This window comes from Lissotriton helveticus, chromosome 6 (assembly GCF_964261635.1).
Source record: "Lissotriton helveticus chromosome 6, aLisHel1.1, whole genome shotgun sequence".
Classification (NCBI taxonomy): domain Eukaryota; kingdom Metazoa; phylum Chordata; class Amphibia; order Caudata; family Salamandridae; genus Lissotriton; species Lissotriton helveticus.
The window spans coordinates 519,457,615-519,478,909 of record NC_136067.1 but is presented as its reverse complement, the minus strand read 5'-3'; the positions used below and the strand labels follow the sequence as shown (position 1 = coordinate 519,478,909).

Genomic DNA, 21,295 nt, shown 5'->3' with positions numbered 1-21,295 from the left:
CCAGATACGCTCTAAAAGCTTACATTGTTTTTTAGTTTCAGCGAGCGTCTTCGAATACCAGGGGTGGGACTGATCTCGCTTAGGCCTCGAGCGTTTCATGGGGATAAAATGATCCAATGAATTATTTATCCACTCCCTATAGGCTAAGTCCGCCTCCTCAATATTGTTTGACCAAACGGGATGGGAGCGGTTAAGCCTGGCTTCAAATAGGGCATTATCTAAACTATTCCAGGGGCGCCTCCAAAGAAAGGGGGGGGGGAATCTCCCTGCCACTAATTGGAATCTTTACTGATACAGAGACCAGGAAGTGATCCGTCCAGCTGAGAGGGCTAGGTGGTTCAGCTGTAGCTTCCTCTATATTTGTGAAGACCGGGTCCAGGAGGTGACCTGCCTGGTGCGAGGGCCCCACAATCAGTTGATGCAGCTGGCACACCTCCAAATCGCCAAGAAACTTCAATATAGTGGGAGAGTCTTGACGCTCAAGATGTAAATTGAGGTCGCCAAGAACACTGAAGTTAGCTGATTGAAGCGCTAATGACAAGACAGTAGATACTAGCGACTCTTGGAATGCACTCACTGGCCCTGGAAGATGGTATACAAGAAGCCCTGTAAGGGTAAAAGTGTCAGAAACCCATATCTTAAAGAGTGCGCATTCGCTGCTTGCTATACTTATGGTCTTGAGGGTACAGTTGTATTTGGATTTATAAATTTCCCTATTCCACCCCCTCTACCAATAGGTCTATTCTGAACACTTATGAGGTAGCCTGGGGGAAGAGCCAGGGCTAGAGTGGCCGAGGAGTCCTCAGATAACCATCTATCTGTCAAAAACAGAACGTCAGGCATCTCATCTGAGAGAAGCTCATAGACGTCCTTGTGATGTTTCACAAGGGACCTACAGTTCAGGCTCAATATATGTAACTTAGAGGAGCTAGTAGCCGTTGCGGCTGAGGAGGATGGCGGTGGGCAGGCCTCAGAGGCCTTAAAGCCACACTGGTTACAGTATATAATAGGGGAGCCAGGGTGCCATCCATGCGTCATGCAATCAGCCTGCTGTCTGAAAGCAAGCAGCTCGTCTCGAGCATAAGGCGCCATCGCTTGGTCAAATGACCAGGGGTCTAGGCGTCAGGCGACGGACCAGCGCGGACGGGCGCGCCTTTGACGAGCCTTCGGCGGCCCGCTGCGCAGGAGGTAGTGGCTCAGCCTAAAAAGGCACCGGTCCCGCCTCTGTTACGCCCTCGAGGGCCGGGCTAAAGGTCAGGGATGCCCTCCACACAAGCGGCACAAGCCGTGGTGGAACGGGGCGGCGACCTAATAGAGAGTGAAGATTTCCACAGGTAGGCTTTCACACAATTCAATAACGATTTTAAAAAGAGCAAAAACAATCTCTAAATGAAGCACAAGTTAAAACAAGGACAAAGCGCTGCTGCGGCGCCTAGCGTCTCCGGCGTGTCCGCTGCGCGGGAGGTAGTGGCTCAGCCTAAAAAGGCACTGGTCTCGCCTCTGGCGGTAGTGTTACGCCCTCGGGGGCCGGGCTAAAGGTCAGGGACGCCCTCCACACAAGCGGCACAAGCCGCGGTGGAACGGGGCGGCGACCTAATAGAGAGTGAAGATTTCCACAGGTAGGCTTTCACACAATTCAATAACGATTTTAAAAACAGCGAAAACAATCTCTAAATGAAGCACAAGTTAAAACAAGGACAAAGCGCTGCTGTGGCGCCTAGCGTCTCCGGCGTGTCTGTCAGAACGGAGTGTAAAAAACAAGATGCAGATTCCCTGCTTTTGAAACCACTATCAATCCGTTTAGGTGGCTGCATGCCCTGCTGTCAGTCTGTGGGCGTGGGAGACACTTAAATCAGGGAAGGGAGGGGAGTTCGGGAGAGGGCAGGGTAACCTCCGGAAGCCAGTACTGCTGAAGTCCAAATAACTGACATGTTAAAGACCATATAAACACGTGAGAAGACAAAAGGGTCACTGGACAAAACTGATTCAACCTGGGAACAAAGCAGAAAATAACTAAAATAAAACAAAGTAAGATTCATAAATTGAATGTCGACTTTCCCACACTTTATCAAATTAAGAAAAACAATGGCATTGTTTTCCACCCACATTTTCTTGATGCTCACTTAATGGCTGAATCTAGCAGGCTTGCTCTTGCATACAACGGATCACTGTCAGGCCATTACTACATTCCGACTGGCACCCTTACGGCAGGCGCTGCGATGGCGCACTGACTGCAGGAATGAATGTAATAATTAAAAGACAAACACTCTGTGGCTGCACTGCACCCCTGGGTCTCTCTGACCTCTCAGCTTCACTTGCAGACAGACAGGCCCAGGCTGCCAAGCACCGCCATGCAATAACCACTTGCCTCCTGAGAGAGTCATCTCGACCAGGCCTATCCGGTCCAGTGACGGTCCTGGCCACTGCTGCTGCACTGCTTACTCCAGTCTATCTCACTGTGCCTTGTGGGCCGTAGCTTCGAACTCCGGGAACAGCCCACTTAATCAGACTTTCAACGGCGTACACCAGGGTGTGAAAGTGGCCAAAGGGGACATGATGTCAAAACCGATCTCAAAGGAACATTATAAAATGCCTTGGACGGTCATTGGTTGTGTTATAGTGGGGCTGGGCTCTTCATAAGCTTGCCAAATACATGCCAAGAGCCTTGTGCTAGCTCATATTTCACGTAAAAAAGAGCGACCGTCAAGTTACCTGCAAAGCGTGTGTCCTGCCTCACAGATGCCACTCTGCATGCTTCTGCTCGCTCCCGAGGCAATACTCCATGATAGTGAACGTTTGGAAAAAAGTGGGACATAAAACCATCAATAGCCATTTGCAGGCTCCAATGTTTACAGGACACACACAAAAGCCAATTCAAAAGCGAGGGAGGAGTCAGACCCCATAAGTACATACAACAGATCGCCACAGCGCATGCACTGTAAGCTTGACCCAATAAGCACGCCCTCCAGCTCTAGCATAGCTAATAATGGTAACCCCTGCCTGAAGGCTGTTTGCAGAGACCAAGTTCCTGGTGGTTGAGGTATAAACGGATTCTGGCACCCAAGTATCCTACTCCTGTGTGATGAAGCGCTTTATGAACTAAAACCAGCATTTTAAACAGGATCCTCTATCTCAGTGGGGGTCAGTGAAGGGTACAGAGATGAGGGGACACATGCGTTCTCAGCAGTAGGTTGAGGCGAATGTGGGGTGTCCGTATTCTGGACTTACTGGAGTCCATTTAACCACGTAGTCTGGCAGTCCCAGATACAAAGCGTTCATATAGTCTAATCTTGATGTGATAAGTGTCTGGACATAAGATTTACTGGCAAAAAATACAGAAATGTCTTCAGAACGCAGAGCAGCTCAAAACAAGAGCCTACCACGGAAATAGTTTGCAATTGAAAAGAAAGACAGCTGTCAAATTTGACACTGAGATTTTTGACTTCTCTTGCAGTCCACAAAACCTATAATCAGACTCCTTTCCTTGATGCTCTGAGCTCAAACGTTTAGAACATTGAGACTGCCTCTTCCCACCCAGACCTCACCTGAATGCTAGTGCAGGTCTAGTTTGCCCAACTGCAGCTCCTATATTGTACAGTACAGCTCGTACATGCACATATTAGTGAAAACAGACACTGAATTAAATCAGGAAACACCACGCTGTAATGACAAAAGCATTTGGAAGTGCTGCTTAGTAACACCCCTACATAGAAAAGAATCAGAGTTTCTATGTGGTTATCAGTTGGTGGAAGCCTGCGAGTGTGCATCTTAAAGTAAATCGACAACAAATACTGGCTCACAATGACAGTTCAGTCTTTGAATCTTGGATTTGTACTGCTCAGTCTGTGGTGGTGATGGCAAATTCTTTGATTCCTTCAAAGCATACCACATGGACAATCAGGCTACGTTTCTGAGACGTGTAGCAAGAAAACGTAACAGCCCAGTGCTCTCTCAACATGACAATCGGATGCCAACACCATCATGTATGGCTACTGTCTACATCTCTAGCACCAGTTACACTGCTATGCCACCTCTTTGTGCCTAGACTATGCTCAGGAAAAGGACAAGTGCCTGCTCAATCTCGGCAAAGGAGCTACAAGGCAGAAAATGCTGATGCACAGGGACTCCATCTATAAAGTGGACAGGACAGGACTTGTGGGGTGGTTGGCTTAAGTCCAATGGAGTAAGATGCATTTTCCTAGACATCGTTCCACCAGTCACACCTAAGTGATATGACACATACTTCTATACCTGAATGCGGGGGTGGCAGGGTATCCACTGGAGTGCTCAGTTTGTGGCCAATGGCCTGGAAAAGACCAATTTACAATGCTTGAGACAGTTTGTGCATAAAGATTGTGGGACACAGGTGACAGAGCCTCGGACCCGTTCGCAGTCCCAGCTGAACCTAGAGCAGACATTGAAAAAATCTGGCCTGGGATTTCTCCGAGACGAGTGCAGACTCCGTGAACCCAGCAGGTGACGCGCAGTCCGCAACTTGGGGTTTGGGAGATGGCATTGATGGACTAGCATCAGCCGATGGTACTAGTGTGTGGAAAAGGCCCCAAGAGATGAGGAGGCTCAGCAAGAGGCTGCAGGAGAAGCCCAGGAGACATTTCGAAGTGGATTGTAGCCTAGAGATCCATTTCTTTGCTCCCCTTGTTCTGGCCTCTCCTGCCCCCACTTTATCACAAACCAAAAGATACAGCCATTGGCAAGAGATGTATGGTGGTAAATGACACCAAGGGGATAAGGGGAAAAACGGAATCACAGTTCGGTCACAGCAGAGAACACAATCACATTCTGGCCTGAGTAAGTCAGTGAAATATTCGTAAGGAACATTATTTAATGATGATGAAAGAACTTGTAGAGTGCACAAATTCAAGGTGTCTTGCAGCTGTAAGTAACTGAGGTCAGAGAGCCCTTATTAATTGCTAAATAGCCAGGTTTTTAAGGATTTCCTGAAGGGTAATAAAGCAGCAGCTGGTTTCAGATTTATAGGGAGACTTTCATGTTAAGGCAGTGCAGATAAAGCGCCTGCCTCCCCAAGAGGAACGTTTGAAGGAGGAAACAATCAAGTTTCTGAATGAACTAGACTAACGTTCTACTAGGAAAATACCATTTGAAGCTTTCTTTCAAATAGTCAGGGCCTAGTCCGTGGAACACTTTGAATGCAATGCAATGGGTCTTGAAGTTAATTCACTGCTTAACGGGGAGCCAATGTAACCTACTTATGGCCTGTGATTCGGATTGCAATATAGGTATGTTCAGAAGCATCTGTGCTGCAGTATTTTGCAATGTTTTAAGTTTGTTCAAGGATCTCTTTAGCAAGTTTTGATAAAGGTCACTGCACTAATGAAGTCTAGATAGGACTAGGGCAGTGACAACTGTATTCGGTAAGTCAAAGGGAATGTAGTGAGCAATTTTCTTTATTAGCCTAAACGTATAGAAAGAAGAAATGACCAGATTAACTCGATCTTTATAGATCAGTTTCTCATCAAATATAACACCTTGGTTTTTTACCTTCTTACGGGTCAAGGGTGACTGCAGAGGCAGACTTTGGGTCTGCAATGAACAACAGTGAGTGAATGTGACGATGCCATGTCGGCTTGCTGAGAATGGGCCATGTACCAAGATGTGCAACTCCACATTGAGTAATGGCTGGCAATGCCATAATGCCTTGGCACGTCATAAGTAGCAGCAGTTGGTCCAGTGGACTAATAAAGAGAGTCATGAAAAAATTAGATTATCAGGGTGGAAATACACTGCCTGGCCAGATAGAGAGTAGGGAAATACCAGACAGCGAAGGAAAGATAGACAGATTCCGAGTATGGTTAACAAGCACCCAGGGCAAGCCCAATCAAACACCAGGGCATGGAGCTGGAAAAGAGTCACAACATTTAATACTGATGAGTAATAACACCCCAGTACCAACTAATGCACCAGCCATGGAGACTCTTGGAGGCAAGCCATTCAAGGACAAATTCTAGGATATTAGAGAAGATAACACACAAACTAAACCAAAAGTACCCAAGAATAAAATAAACTCTGCAGTGGTAGACATTTCCCTGCCTAGTGAAAACCAACATACTGGCAGATAGGGTCAAGGAGAATCAGGAGAAACTATTGACTTTAAAACCCTGCCTGCAGAAACAAGCAATTGTACTGACGGAGAAGGGAAAGATATCTGGGATACAGGACAGAAGACATGGGAGGCTGTCCCCATCATGACATAAAGGTTACTGGCCTAACAAAGAATATAAAAGAAGTAAGTATTGTCAAGCATATGAAAGCATATGAAAGAATAGCTGAAACAAGACAGTGGAACTAGATCTCTCTAGGCTATAGGTGGTGTAAATATTAAACAGAGTTCCAACGTTAAAGCACCCTCTGTGATCTTCCCCACGACTGATGTAGGTGCGCATACTCAACTACTATGACAAATATTCAGCTGCAACTTGCTAAGGAGGGCGGGACATTTCATTGGTAAAAAACTACAAAATTAAGCTCTTTCCCGACTATATGGAAGTACTGGAACAGTCCTGGGGCTCCTTTATATACATGAAGATGCACTTAAGAGAGGCAGATATGAAATATATGGGGTTTCTTTTTGTGCACCCTCAAGTAATTAAGGGTGACACAGGGGCGTAGCTAGAGCTTGTGGCGCCCGGGGCTATCCATCAGATTGCCGCCCCTGGGGTGGGGGGGTGCTGGGGAAAAAGGACGGTGGGCACTTGAAATAAATCCCACCGCACAGCCCAATAGCCCGTTAACTGTCAAAAGCAAAACCTTTTATTCACATCTTTTTTGTAGAATCAATCAAATGATTTGCATCAGCTTTTAGCTTGTTTACTGCTGCAACAAGTTCGCAAATAAATCTCATAATCAACCCCCACCTGTCTCAGCTGCTTAATAGCCCTTCTTCAGCCTCTGTGGTGGTATTTCTACCTCAAAATGTATTAATTTTTGCAGTTTTCCCAACGTTGCCTTTAGACAGTGGCATAATTTCTAACTGACAATTGATTAATTAGATAATTATGATGAATGGGAAAACTTAATAAATGCATGCAAGTTTATTGATTTGCATACACTGGCGAGTCGTAGCTTCCTTGGATCACTGGTCTAGGATTATGGAGCAGGTCAGGCCTCAAGCACTAGTATGCCACAGTTGTCGACAGTCAATAGAACACAGTTATGAAAAAAGTCGGTGAACAAGATTGTACAGCCAGAGACATTCTTTGTAAAGGAAATGGCTTTTTAAACGAGTGTCAAGCCTAAAATACGTGGGCAATAAATGGATTGAAGAAAACGCAGCATTTCAAGCTCTGAATGCATCACCTGAAACAGGTGGAATAAAGCCGGTGACCCTGCAATACAGGCAATAATGAGAATGGTGTCATTCTCTGTGTGCAATGCTCTCCAATAGCAGTTTCGCAGAGGGAACAGTGAATGGGGTGTTCTGATTGTTACAGTGCTGGGCAGGACAGCACCAAGGTGTGCACTGACAATATGCATTCTTAGAGGAAGCAACTTTGGTAATTAAGACTGCAACCGAGAGCTCCCTAAACAGCGCAGAGAAGACCTTGAAGCACTTTAAGGCAACCCCACACAGCTGGGGGTTGCACATGGACAGCGTCGAGAACCCCCGCACACTCGTTCCAGCACCCTGCATTAACAGCATAACAACATCACCTGGGGGCGAACATACAGGGGCCTCACAACCTTTGAGTGGGGTCCTTATTCAACCCCAGGCCAATGAACGAATATCTGTGAGCTACTGGAGAATATGGGCCCCTCCTGACATTCTGCATGGGGTGGTCAGCTGCGTCACACCGCCGCTCCTATTTTTATTTATGTATGCATTTTTATATAGCGCGGACTTTACCCGAAGGCGTCAGACCGCTTCACAATAGGAACAGTAATGATACATGAGGAGAAAATTACAAGTGAACAAATTACAACAGCAGACGTTAAGTTACATGAGGCAAAAGTGACAATTGTGAGCAAACAAAATACAAAAGGTAGAAAACGGTGCATTACAGGAGGAAAAAGTGACAAGTGTGCAGGTTACAAGAGAAAACAAAGTACAATTAGAGGTATAATACTGCAATATATGGCAGACACTCAGGCACAAGAACAAAAGTTATGTAGACAATGGTGGCACTTGTGCAAGTATCAAAAGCCAACAAAATGTGAGAGGTAGCAAACAGTGTGTTACGAGAGAAAAGTGGCGTGTGCATGTTACAAAAGAGTCTTTTCAAGCAGGTATAATGACACTAATAGGAACTGAGAAAATCTACCAAGCTCCAGTTCCATCACTGCCCACATTGTATTCCACTGTCCTGCCACTCACAGATTGTTTAATGCTAGGCAGACATTGTCCACAGCAGGAGGCCCTCAAGGCTAGGCCCCGCTCCACATCTCTTGCCCAACAGTATCAGGATGTACAGTCCTTGCTCCCCCATCACTTATTCATATCTGCCCTCCTCAAGACATCTTTGCCAGGGTGCCAAATGAAGGCCGAAGGAAAAATGGCACATTCCCTGTTTACTCCTGTTGAGACTGGACAAGGGATCTAGTCATTCTACATAATATGTTTTATTCCAAAATGGTATAGTGCCTCGGACGTTATGAGTGCTTTACCAGATGCTTCAATCATGCTATATGAGGGCTCCTATTCAAAGTCTCGACAAACCACAGTACGTACCTTGCTATTTATTTTTGAGTGTGCTGCCTGTTCTAAGCTAACAACCTGCTCATTTGCTACACACTCCGATAACCTACCTACAATACCACTACTTAGTATTACATAATGCTTTCAAAATTATGTTATTACCAATATTATTAATTCTCCAGATAAACCTTAAATACCTAACACTGAAGACCTATTTGAACACTCTCTCCATCCACTGGCGCATGATCTCCCTCTACCTCGCTTATTCTCTACTTTAAATTGCCTCTTGCACATTAGACACAATTCTCTCCTCTTCTGCAACCTGCACCTCACATAGTTCTATCCACTCCCCATCTCTTCAAACAGAAATCCTGGTGTTTTTTATAAACCCTTTGATGCACGTGGAATGATTTATTACTTTAAGCACAACAGCAGTACGCTACCACGTAATGAACATTAGAAAAATGCACTCATGTCTCCTAATTCTATTAAACAAAATGTGAGAGGAGCAAACAGTGTGTGAGAGAAAAGTGGCGTGTGCAAGTTACAAAAGAGTACCAGACACAGGTAGAAGGGTAAATTATAATACTGCAATAAATAAATGGCAAACACTCCAACCACAAGAATACACTGGGAAGGCATTTCCATAGTCATGGAGTCTGACGAAGGTTGCCACATACTTGGTTGGGCGCAGTCAAGCGGCCCCTGGCAGCGCCCACACTGGGGGCTCTGGACGTACAATTCAGCCTCACCTTGTACTGGATGTCCGGCACCGGGATGGCCGCTGCAGCCGAGAACTGAATTATTGGCACCCCTCTGGTCTGGAGGACTCTGAGTCTGAGCGCAGTGAGCGAGGCTGGGCGGGAGGGAGGGGGGCAACAACCACAACGGTCGGAGCCGGAGGACTGACGAGGACGTCACTAACGCTGCGCGGGACTTAGGCCGCGCCCGCGCTGCAGCCTGCACACCCCTGACCTGCTTGTGAGGTTTTTTTTAACATTGCAGCAGGCACAGTGCAAATGCGGGCGGCGGCCGCGGCACTGGGGGCCCGTTGCTGCCGCGGCCGCCTTAATAATTTATGTGGGACACTGTGCGCCTTGTTGTTCCCGGTTCCCCCAAGAATCCCAAATAAATTCTTAAGGCCGCGCGGCCGCAACGGGTCTCCAGTGCCGCGCGGCCGCCTCAGAAATGGTGCCGCCTGGGGCGGGCGGACCGCCTCCCCCCCCCCCGCTAGCTACGCGGGTGGGGTGACAAAAGGTACTTTTTCGCTAAACAGGAAGGCTTTTGGAGGTGTGCGGATCAACAAGGAATAGGTGTGGAATTGACACAGTCACCGCCACAGAAAGGAGTCAAACACCAGAGTAAAACAAACCGGCACTTCCCAAACATATATTTTTTTTTAAACACAAACGTCCCAGAACAAGAGTAAGGGAACAGCTGTACACAAAGGAAGCAATAACGGATTCATTGGAGAGACAATCATACAAACTTTGCGGCAGGCTCAGGGTTAACTGAAAGAGTCCAGCTTGCATAGCCAATAAGATCAAAGAATGAAGATGAGATGCTAGTGCTCAACCCGCAGATGTCAGATAACAAGTCCTTAGGCACTAGATCAAGTTATCTATGATAAGGACCTGGAGATTAACATCTCCTTAACTTAAATTCTGCAAGAAGCTGAAGACCTGGCTTTTCAAGTAGTCCCACTAGGCCCTAGGTTTGGCTATAATCACACTTGTTCAGCAGCACCAGGCAGTCCTCCCGGGATAGTGCACCCTATAAATCTTCATAACATCAACATAACATGTGCAGTACTCAAATTTCTACCAGTGTATCTCCACAGGCACACATCTAGTTCTGCCCCAAAGACCAACAAAACACAATCTGTTCGCGACTGTACAAGAGTAGAAGGCATTGCATACCGCTGTATCTCTGGGGCTCACTAGACTACACAACAGGGCCAGCAGTGACAACTACCGAGATGTGTGATTTGGCCGTCTAGGTAGGGGTTGTCACAGGGAGGGCAATAAGTGTGATGAACAAAATAGGATGCGGCCAATGAAATTAAGGGTGTGGCATTTTCTATTACTTTCACATATTAATATTTTGGCAAGTGTTCCTCCTGCACACACATCTGCACAGAACTGCAACACATGATGACCACTGCTCTGTGCAGTGCACTCTGCTGTGATCAAGAATTGGATGAACATGTATTCTGAACACATTTTTGACACACTGACGGGCACTGTGAAAACACCACACTGCTTTGAGCCTCAAATCCAGAGCTCTCAATCGTGCCTGTTTAATAAAAACTCTGAAGTGACTCAGTTCGTTAAACGCATTATACAACCTTAAAAAAAATGTACACGAAATTAAATACACAAACCCAACATCCTAGAAATAGCTAACACTTTAGGGAAGTAGGTACAAAAATAGTGGTCAGGGTTTAATGATTATCACATAGGTTACCTCGTAAAAATCTTCACATTAATGAATTATTTAAAGCTTCTTCTGTGCAGTACAAAAAATATTTATTCACACATATTCAGTGTTCAATTTCATTATCATAGGAAGTGTTAAAATTAGAAAGTTAACGCGAGCCAATTGCTTCATTGGTTCATACACATACTGAAGAGCATGAGTCTCAATTTTTCAGTAATAAACTTTCTCCAACATTTTTTCACATTATGACATTTTAACGCGCTCAAGGTGACAAAGAAAGGAGACAGTTTAAGTGGGATGGGTGTGATTGGGAAAAGGTGAGGACTGGGTAAAGGATGTTGTGACCATACTACAATCAAGGTAATATTCAGTACAGCCTTTACAGACTAATTTAGTTCATTAGTTCCAATAGATTCTTTAACATAGGGTCCGTATTAATCCATAAGTGGCATCCTATGCTAAGAAGGTAGGTACATTCCGGTCTACGTTTCGACCCCTGGATTAAGGGTTGGTTGAAGCCTCATGCTGGGGTCTTCATCAGGACATTAACGGTGCGGGAGCGCCTGTAATTGATATAGTTATAGTGAGTGGAATGTATCAAGGCATTCAGCGTGGTTGTACTGTGGCTAAGTAATTAAACACAGACTTCTTACAGAATAATAAAACATGACATATAAACAGAAGCTTGGATTCACGTTTTCAAGTACATTATTCAGAAATCGATCAATGTGTTTGCCACTGAAGTTATGGCCAGGAATATCGGGCCCGATAGGGACACGTTTTAATGTCAGTTTAATTGCTACCGGGTCTGAGACGTGGTGAGTCAGCCCATTCAAAGCCCTGCTCACAGGTAGACGTAGGGGAGGAATACTCACACTCACGAACTCGATTTCGTCCTCTTTATGGGTTGGCTCCTCTGCTTCCACTTTTAAATCCGTGCGCTCCTTGGATTCCACCTTCAATTCCTTGGCCACCTTCGCTTCCACCTTTAGATTCTTGGGTTCACAGCCACTCGGGTTAGAAGCCTCCATTCTGCTAGTAGTGAGCTAATTTTGCTGTCTGCGTGAGCGACTACGACTGTTGATGATCAGGTGGGCGATAATCCAGGGAGCCAGGATTCGCCCAACACGCCCCTCTCTTCCACCGCACTGTGCTGCTAACGGACTTACTTCCCGCCTGGTGCTCTGAACAATCAAGTTCCGGGTTACTACGTCACCTCCGACTCCTGCGCATGGGCGAATAGTACGCTTCCTCGTCGCCACGGTAACTAACGTCTATGCAAGAAAGTGGTATCCGGAATGTCCACGGAGAAGCGATGTAAAAACCAGAGGAAAACGTCTACTAACTCGACTGCTGTGTTTTAATGCTGCCGTGAATTTCAGAGAAAATGATTTAATAGCCAAAAATGTTAGAGCATTCTCTTTGAAGTATCACGGTGCAGGAATATAACACCAATACGCAAGTATGTATTTATCTGAAGTTATTTATTTTAGATAATAAGGACCACAGTCAGCTGGTAAGCAGAGTGGCTGTGATGCAACAGCTGGTGAGATGAAATGCCTGACGCCCACGGTGACGTGAGCTAAATAGGGGGAGAAGATTTTAAGTGACGTTGGTAAGAACCAACCAATAGGATGCAGTGGTAAAACCAAACTCGCTTCAACACCAAAGATATGATATACAACATCTTCCTTTCTTTTACAAAGAAAATATAAATATACAACGTAGTCTCTATACAAGTTGGGAAAACGCGATAACCTTCCCGAAGTGGTGCATGGCCCCTCAAATACTTTAGAGGGCAGAGCATCATTACTTAATGCAATACTGTGACTTGAGTCTTCGAAATTTGGTGCATGTGCATCTTGAACAACAGTTTGAGACAAATGTTGTCTGTCACCCTGACACCCTTTTTCAGAACCATCATGTGCTGGAAGCATTGAGATCCCGTTAGTGGTGGAAGCTCTAGTATTGGGTTTTTCATTGAGCGAATGGTCATTAGTTCCTAATACACCACTTTCCTTTGTACAAAAATCAAACTACACGTTACTCCGTTCTGAGTCTGCATCTTCCTTACTTGCCTCAAGTATCAAGTCTTTCTGGCCGAATTTGAGTTTGATGACGTCGCTTTTGCTCCTCCATTCTAACTTGGGCAAACAAACTGATCTACTCGACACTTCGACCACTTCATTAGGCTCGTAGTATTTGGATTCTCCTTTAAACTTGACAAAAGGGTTCTTGACAATCACCCAGTCACCTATGTGAATGTCCTTAACCCCTCCCATGCTCATGACGAGCTCAGCGCCTCATGAGCCACCGTTCCCGTGACAGTTAGAACGCTCACACGTGGGGCTAATTCCCCTGCTGTGCGAGCGTTCTACACAAACGGGTGTGGCCGTGACAAGCTCAGCTCGTCATGAGCACCTGGGCGCTGTGCACGCCCCCACCGCCCCCCCAGCACAGCAGGTGAATCAGCCCCGCAGTGAAGGGGTTAATAATGGCCCTATGAATCTTATCATGGTATTCTTTAGACTGTAATTGGTGCTCCAGAATCCTTTCCTTTACATTAAGCTGTGAATCCTGAATTTCAGCCACTTTAGAATTCATTTAATTTAGATTAGAGAACTTGGGAGTAAGAATTGTGTTACTATGTCTGCCTCTCATAAGAAAGAATGGAGAATGTCCAGTTACACTGTTGGTTGTGTTGTTGTACATATCTACTCTCTCCTGAGTGAATTCTTTCACCGGAAAACCTGCTGCAAGTGCAAGTTGAATACTGTAGTGTGAATGAGTAGTCACAGACGCAGCTTGCTGTGAGTAGTTTATTAGGCTCAAGAGCAGCACAGCGACAGCCTCAAGGTACAGCATCCAACTGCCAATGCCATGAACATTCCACTCGCAACCTCGGAACTCCCAACACATAGGGTTCCAACTACCAGTGCCATAAGGGCACAAATACAGAATACTACATTATCCTCATTTCTGCAAACAAAAGGAAGAAAAGAAAAGAGTGGAAAGATGGACAGAAAGAAACAGAAAACTAAGGAAAAACCAAGAAGGAACGAAAAGGAAAGTAAGGAGGAAAGAAAAGGAAAGTAAAGGAAAAGAAAAGAAAACAACCCTGACAGACACAAAACAGGGTAAGCACCTCACAACGCAGGACAGAGAAAGAAAACAGAACTATCTGAACCTGACAGGAATCCTGGGTACTCTCACACTCCTGCGAAGTGTGGGCGACAAGTCTTCATTACAAGGTTTGCTGCCTGAATTAGTGGATTCAGAGGAGGCAACTTTAACTTTGACAACCTTACAAACATTCCACCAATGATTGTTGTTGACTTGCACGGCATTGCCACAAACCTTGTTGACAACAAACGGTTCAGAAAATTTACTCCTGCCTTTGGTGACATGAGCAGGATTCTTAATACGAACAACATCACCAACACAGAAGCCATGAGACACCACCCTTTTCCTCTCATCAAAATGGCTTTTCTGCCTAGCCTGGGCTTTGTTAACATTTTCTCTCACAAGACCATCAATGCCATCTATGACACCCATCTTGACCCACTTTGACATCCAACCTGGACAAATCTTAGTCGACGGTTTCCTCCCTCTTAGAAGCTCAAAAGGGGAAAAACCGGTGGAAGAATGTGCGGTCGTACGGTAAAACCATAGCATGGAGCGAATAGCGTTCTCCAACACACACTTACTGGCAATGGCCGATTGCACACAGTTGTTCAACACACGGTTCATTCTCTCGACAAGGCCATTGGACTGGGGATGGTACAAGGAACTCTTCTTGTGAGATACTCCACTTTGGGTAAGGAAAGACTCGAACTCAGAACTAACAAACAAAACCCCATTGTCGGTCATGATGCATGAAGGAAAACCCTCCCTAAGAAAGATATCCTTCAGGAACAGAATGACATTAGCGGAGGAAGGCTCATTGATGAACCGAACCTCTGGCCACTTTGAATAGTAATCAATGGCCACGATAGCATATCGTGAGGTGGGAGGTAAGAGGTTAAAGGGCCCGACCAGGTCAACTCCAATCTTTTCCCAAGCTCTTTCTGGGAGTTGAACCGGTTCCAGGGGAGGCGTCCTCACTTTTAGACTTTTGTCAGAATTATTGCATATGACACAACCATCAATCATTGAATCAACACACGTATCCATTTGTGGCCACCAAAAAACATCTCGCAACCTGCGTTTGGTGAAAGTTTTCCCTAAGTGACCCTCATGTGCACCATCCATAAGACGTGCCCTCAAACTCTCCGGGGGAATCAGCCTACCACATCGCAAAAGAATACCATCCTCTACGGTGAGTTCTTCAGCAACTTTAACATACGTCTGAAAAGGTCCAGAGACATACTTTTCCCTCGGCCAACCAGACTTCAAAAATTCAATGACACGAGCAAGGATAACATCCTTTGCCAATTCTCCTCTCCATTCAGTTTCATTCACAGCACACATGCCTTCTAAATCTAATGCCGCCACAAAACAATCTTCTTGATCATCTTCCCTCTCAACCTCCGAGTCATTGCAAGAGATGGGAAACCGTGAGAAATAGTCAGCCCTGACATTTTTAGCACCAGGCAAATAAGTAATGTCGAAATCATACTGTAGAAGTTTGGTAGACAACCTTGCAATTCTAGGGGTGTGCTCTTTAATCTTTTCACCAGACAAAATTGAGACCAAAGGGCTGTGATCTGTGCGTATAGTGAAATGACTGCCCAGAGAAATGAATTGAATTTCCTGACTGCCCACCAGCAGGCCAATAACTCTTTCTCGATGACCGAGAAATTCATCTCTGCACCACGCAAAACTCTTGATGCATAAGCTATGGTGTTATCAACCTGACCATTCTTCTGGGTGAGCACCGCCCCTAGACCAAACCCGCTAGCATCAACGGTCACCACACATTCCTTATTGGGGTCAAAAGCTCTGAGAACACTGTCACTCACTAGCTGAGACTTGATCCAACGAAAAATTTCATCACACTTCTCATCCCACACAAAAGGTACATTTTTCTTGAGCATGTTGGTTAAAGGTTGAATCTTTGACGCGTAACCCTTGATGAATCTAGAGTAGAATTCACTCAAGCCTATAAAGGATTTCAAACCAGGTTTATCCAGGGGAGGAGAGGCGTCCACAATGGCTTTCACTAACCCTGGACGTGGTTCAACCCCCTTGTGAGAGACTACATGCCCAAGGAATTCCATTTTCTCTTTAAGGAAAACACATTTCTCCCTTTTAAGAACAACACCCTTGCTTTGCATAATGCCTAACACCTGACTCAAAGAAACATCATGTTCCTCTTTGCTTTGCCCAAAAATCAAGACATCGTCTTGAAAAACGATCACTCCAGGAGTGTCCTTGAACATCTGACTCATTAACCTCTGAAAAACTGCTGCCGCAGAGGCAAGACCAAAGGGCATTCTACAGTATTGGAAGCTGCCAAAAGGCGAAACAAAAGCAGTTAAGTGCCTAGACAACTCACTCAATACCACCTGGTGGTAAGCAGATGCTAGATCCAACTTAGTGAACCACCTAGCACCCCTGGTTAGCGTCAACAAATCTGTAATCTTAGGCAAAGGGTGCGAGTCAACCCAGATGTTCCTGTTGAGGCTGCGTAAGTCGACACAGACGCGTAAATCTCCATTCCTTTTCCTTGCAACAACAAGAGGAGACAACCACAACGATGACTCGATGGGTTCAATAATCCCCTTTTTGCACAAATCCATGAGCTCCTTTTCAAGACTGTCCCTGACACTAAAAGGCACTCCCCTTACCTTATGCTTGACTGGAATAGCCCCTTCCTTAACTCTGATTTCGTGTTCAAAGCCTCTAATTGTTCCAAGACCTTTACTGAAAACGGAAGGAAACTTAACGGCCAAACCCATCACATAGTCATCAGTTTCTACAACCGCCAAACTCTCTGAAAGTAAAACATCCTCTTCCATTCCCACCTGTTCTCTTGCACCCGGTCTTAATATTAACCGAAACAAACCACCATGGAACCACCCCAAAATGTTAAGACCCTTGCAAGCCACATAAACTTTCCCAAAAATTTTCCTCCCCCTGAACTGAATGATATCCTCAAAATACCCATCCAAAGCTATTCTGCGTCCCTCAAAGGACACGGGAGCCCTATCGGGAGGTTCAAGTTTTCTTCCTGGCCAAGTCTCATTAAATAGTTCTTGGGTGATCATAGTGACCTTCGCTCCCGAGTCTACTAATAAAGAAATGATTTTATCACCCACACCAAAATTTTCATATGGATTAACACAATCCGCAGGGTCACCAACAATGACCCCATCATCACGCACAGCTATGACCATGTCTTTGTCGACTTTGGTAAACACATCAACGCAATTCTCACCCTCACGAACCACAACAACCATATCTCTAAGATCATCTTGGATAGTACTAATGTAAGTAATGTGCAAGTTGAATACTCTCTTTTAGGAAACAGTTGACCCTTTCGACTTGTCCATTGGATTTTGGTGAATAAAAGGGAGGTTTCTCCTAATGGATACCTTTTTGACTTAAAAATGTGACCATCTTCTCTGAGACCAGTTGTTTCCCATTGTCCGATAGTAAAGTTTTAGGTAACCCTTTGTAAGAAAGTGACTCTGTATATACTGGACCAAAGTAAGGTACAGTGTGTACAGAGACCACAGTCCCCAGAGGTTTGGCAGAGGCTAAAGTTAGATATAACCTTACTCTCTAAAGTGGTAGCTTGGTCGAGCAGTAAGGCAGTATCAGAGGACAGTGTAAAGCATTTGTTGTACACACTCAGTCAGCAAATGGTCTCACACACTCAAGAACTGAACGCTAGGCCAATTGTTTTGTATCAAAAGATATAGTTGTTTTATTTTAGAACCAACAAGGTATCAAAATATACTTTCTCAGAATGAATTACTTTAGTTAAATACTTTTCAAATAGGCAATAGACTTTTTGATCACAATAGTTACAGTTGTTGCAATAGGCAACACAATTTCAAACATAATGCAACATTGAGCTAAATGGGAATTTCTAGTTAAATCCAATTAGTTACTTTGTAGATTACTTTTCTAACCACATGACTGGATCCTAGATTCAGTCCTGGGACATGCACTGTAAACAGTTAAGTAAAAGCGTTTTGGTTACAGTAGTGATTTTCAAAGAATATTATTGTATTTTAAAAGTTGACACTTAAAAACTTTTCTAGATGAAATTACCGATGTTATCCTATGGAAGGAAATTCAGTTTGCAGGTAAAGTATATTTACGTTTACTTTGGTAATCCAGTGCTAGGATCCTAAGTTCAGCACTGGGACATCTATCTAAAACAGGCAAGTAATTACGTTTTTATCGTTGGCACGATTTTTAAAGAATATTTCTAAGTTTCAAAAATCGACACTTAGAAACCTTTTCAGCAAAAAGCCGGCAATGATATCCTATGGAAGGAAATTCAAGTTACTGGTAAGTACGGTTAAAATTACTTTTCAGGGTCAGTACTGAGCTACAAGATGCAGCACCGAGGTCTCTCCTGATAACAGGCGAGTAAATCGGAATTCGTTGTTGGGCTGATTTTAGATGAATATTTTAAAGTTCCAAAACTCCACACTTAGAAGAATTTCCAAGTCAAACCAGTCAATGTTAGCCTATGGAAGAAAAGTGAGTTATCGGCTTTTAGGTAAGTACTCGACTGGCAGAGTTAAGGTTCTGGAAATAGACTCAGGGGTCTCCCAGGTTCAGGTAGGTACAGTTGGTACACCCTGAGCGGCACAGGGGCAGGCGGGTGCAGAGGTAGGTAGGCCAAATGTTATCCAATGAGAGGCAGGGGGCTTTCGGTTGGTGGCTGCTGGCAAATACGCGGCTGTGGGATCTGGGCTCCTGGTCACTTGCTCAGGGCAAATGGGGCAGTAGGTTAGGACAAAGGTTGCACTGCCAGAGGCACTCGGGCGGCTGGGTACAGGGGGCTTTTGAGCCGTCGAGCGCTCAATGTTATTCAGTGGAGATCTTGGCAAGTGGACAAAGGATGCAGGCTCGGGGACAGAGGATCTTCAGGAGCGACCAACACTTCGAGGGATAAGTTGGGATCTTGGAAGATAGGGAGGCACCCCGGAGTAGGGCACAGGGGGCCGTGGGGCGCCGTATGCAGGGGTGTCTTTTGACGTCGGGAAATCTTACCCTCTGCTGGTCGGTTGGAGGGGTCCCTGGTTCTGAGGCTGCTGGCATCATAGGGGTCATCGAGGAGTGTCCTTGGGCACTGGATTCCAGGTCAGAATCACCAGGGGGACGTCCTCAGGGTCTTTATCCACTCAGCCACCGGTCGGCTCGGCGGGTGCAGAGTGGGCTGGGTTCGCGGTTCTTGGCTGGCACCAGGGGTATTGCTGTTTGAGCAGAACCACTGCTCGTGGGAGTCCAGTCTCTAAGATGGTCAAGGCAGGCAAGTCCTCCGGGGTTCTCGAGGTTGCTGTCCGCAGGAGACGCCGGTATTTAGCAGGCGCAGGTTCAAGGATCAACAGGCCTGTAGGGCTGGGGCCAAGTCAGTTGGTGTCATCCTCTTGTTAGCAGCTGCTCGGCAAGTCTTCTTCTTCTTGGTCTTCTTTCTTGTTTCGAAATTGGGATCTGAGGAAGGAAGGTTCAGGGTGCCCCTAAATACTAAATTTAGGGGCGTTACAGGTAGGGGAAGGGCAGGGACCAATAGGTCCCTGTCCCGGGCTGAGTACACCCCATATCCTGCTCCTCTCCTGTGGGAGGGGGGCAGGAGCCTATCTCTGATTGTGCAGGGCTCCCCGTCCTCAAGATGGCCGGAGCCCGGAGTTGTGCTTCACCTCGCCTCTCCCACCTGAGGGGTGGAATTGGTACAGGCTGGCACAACCCCTTTCCTCACGTAGGGTTTCCCGCCAGTCTCCCCGCCAGAATGGGGGTCAGAACTGGTGGGGGCCAGTTGCTGAGTACAACAAGTGGCCTGGAAAAGCTCACAAAGGCGGTATGCCATTGAAGCTTCCCCCTGCCCTTCCTGGGGGAGGAGACCTAGCACCTCGCCCAGGATGTGCATCGTTGCAGGCCCAGGAGAGCAGGGGCTCTCCACCCAGGGGTCCAGCAACATGTCTGCTGTGTGGCAGCCTAGGCAGCCTCTCAGACAAGACGTGGATTGTAGGTTAGGTTTCAGGGGGCTTCTCTAAGATGCCCTCTGTAGTGCATTTTACATTAAATCCCACACTGGCATCAGTGTGGGTTTAATGTGCTGAGAAGTTTGATATCAAACTTGTCAGTCTTCGACGTAGCCATTATGGTGCTGTGGAGTTTGTTATGATAACCACCCAGCACCATATACTCTTAATTGCATCACTGCACTTATAGTGTCCAGGAATGGCCCTGGGTACTGTAGGGGCACAGGGCTCATGCACCTGTGCCCACAACACTGGCATAGGGCACCCAGCTAGAGGGATGACTGATTATGCCAGGGCAGTGGGTTTTTGGGCATGACACACAGGGATGTGTGCCATGTCGACTCTTTGTTTAGTTCTGTACCAGGACACTCAGCCTGCAAAGGCAGTGTGTGTGTGTCAGGGTACAGGGCCCCTAAGGGTGGCACAATAAGTGCTGCAGCCCTTAAGGGTCTTCCCAGGTCACAATGCCCTGGGTATCTAGGGTACCATTTAACAGGGGCTGACATGTGGCCAGAGATGCCAATTGGGTTTTAGTGTCAACACAGTTTTAAGGGAAGGAACACAGCCCTGGGCACCTGATTGGCAGGAGCCCAGGACACACTCAGTCAAAGCACATCAGCAATTCAGCAAAAAGTGGGGGCATACCATGCAAGAAAGATGGCATTTTCTCACACCCTTCTAAAGGAAAACAGGACTCTAGAAACCTTATAACACAATTAGAATCTACAATTGACACAAATTTGAAATAAATCCATTTACTGTAATAGTCGCTCACAACAATTAAAAATTTGGAATCATGATCTAACACATTGAATGGACTGGCAAAATCAATAGCTATTTTGCTTCAAGAAGAATGAGGGATGTGAACCAACTGCATTTCTTGTACACAAGGCTTTCAATGTTTGTCAGACTTAAGACAAATTACACAACTATCTACATATAAATTAACATCAGAGTCCATTCTGGGCCACCAATAATATTGTTTTAGCAATTTCTTGGTCATTGTTGAACCTAAATGGCT

The 21,295-nt window shown here is 45.8% G+C and overlaps 1 protein-coding gene across 4 annotated transcripts in view; it reads right to left on the bottom strand.

Moving 5' to 3' along the window:
- Window positions 1–12,319, bottom strand: part of ZNF451 (zinc finger protein 451) — a 776,596-nt gene extending 764,277 nt beyond the window's left edge. For all 4 annotated transcript variants that reach the window (XM_078647977.1, XM_078647979.1, XM_078647978.1 and 1 more), the window contains exon 1: window positions 11,986–12,319. In XM_078647977.1, the coding sequence (XP_078504103.1) occupies window positions 11,986–12,141 (156 nt within the window). In that variant the 5' untranslated portion in view covers window positions 12,142–12,319. The remainder of the gene's footprint in view (window positions 1–11,985) is intronic.
- Between the last annotated feature and the right edge of the window lie 8,976 nt (window positions 12,320–21,295).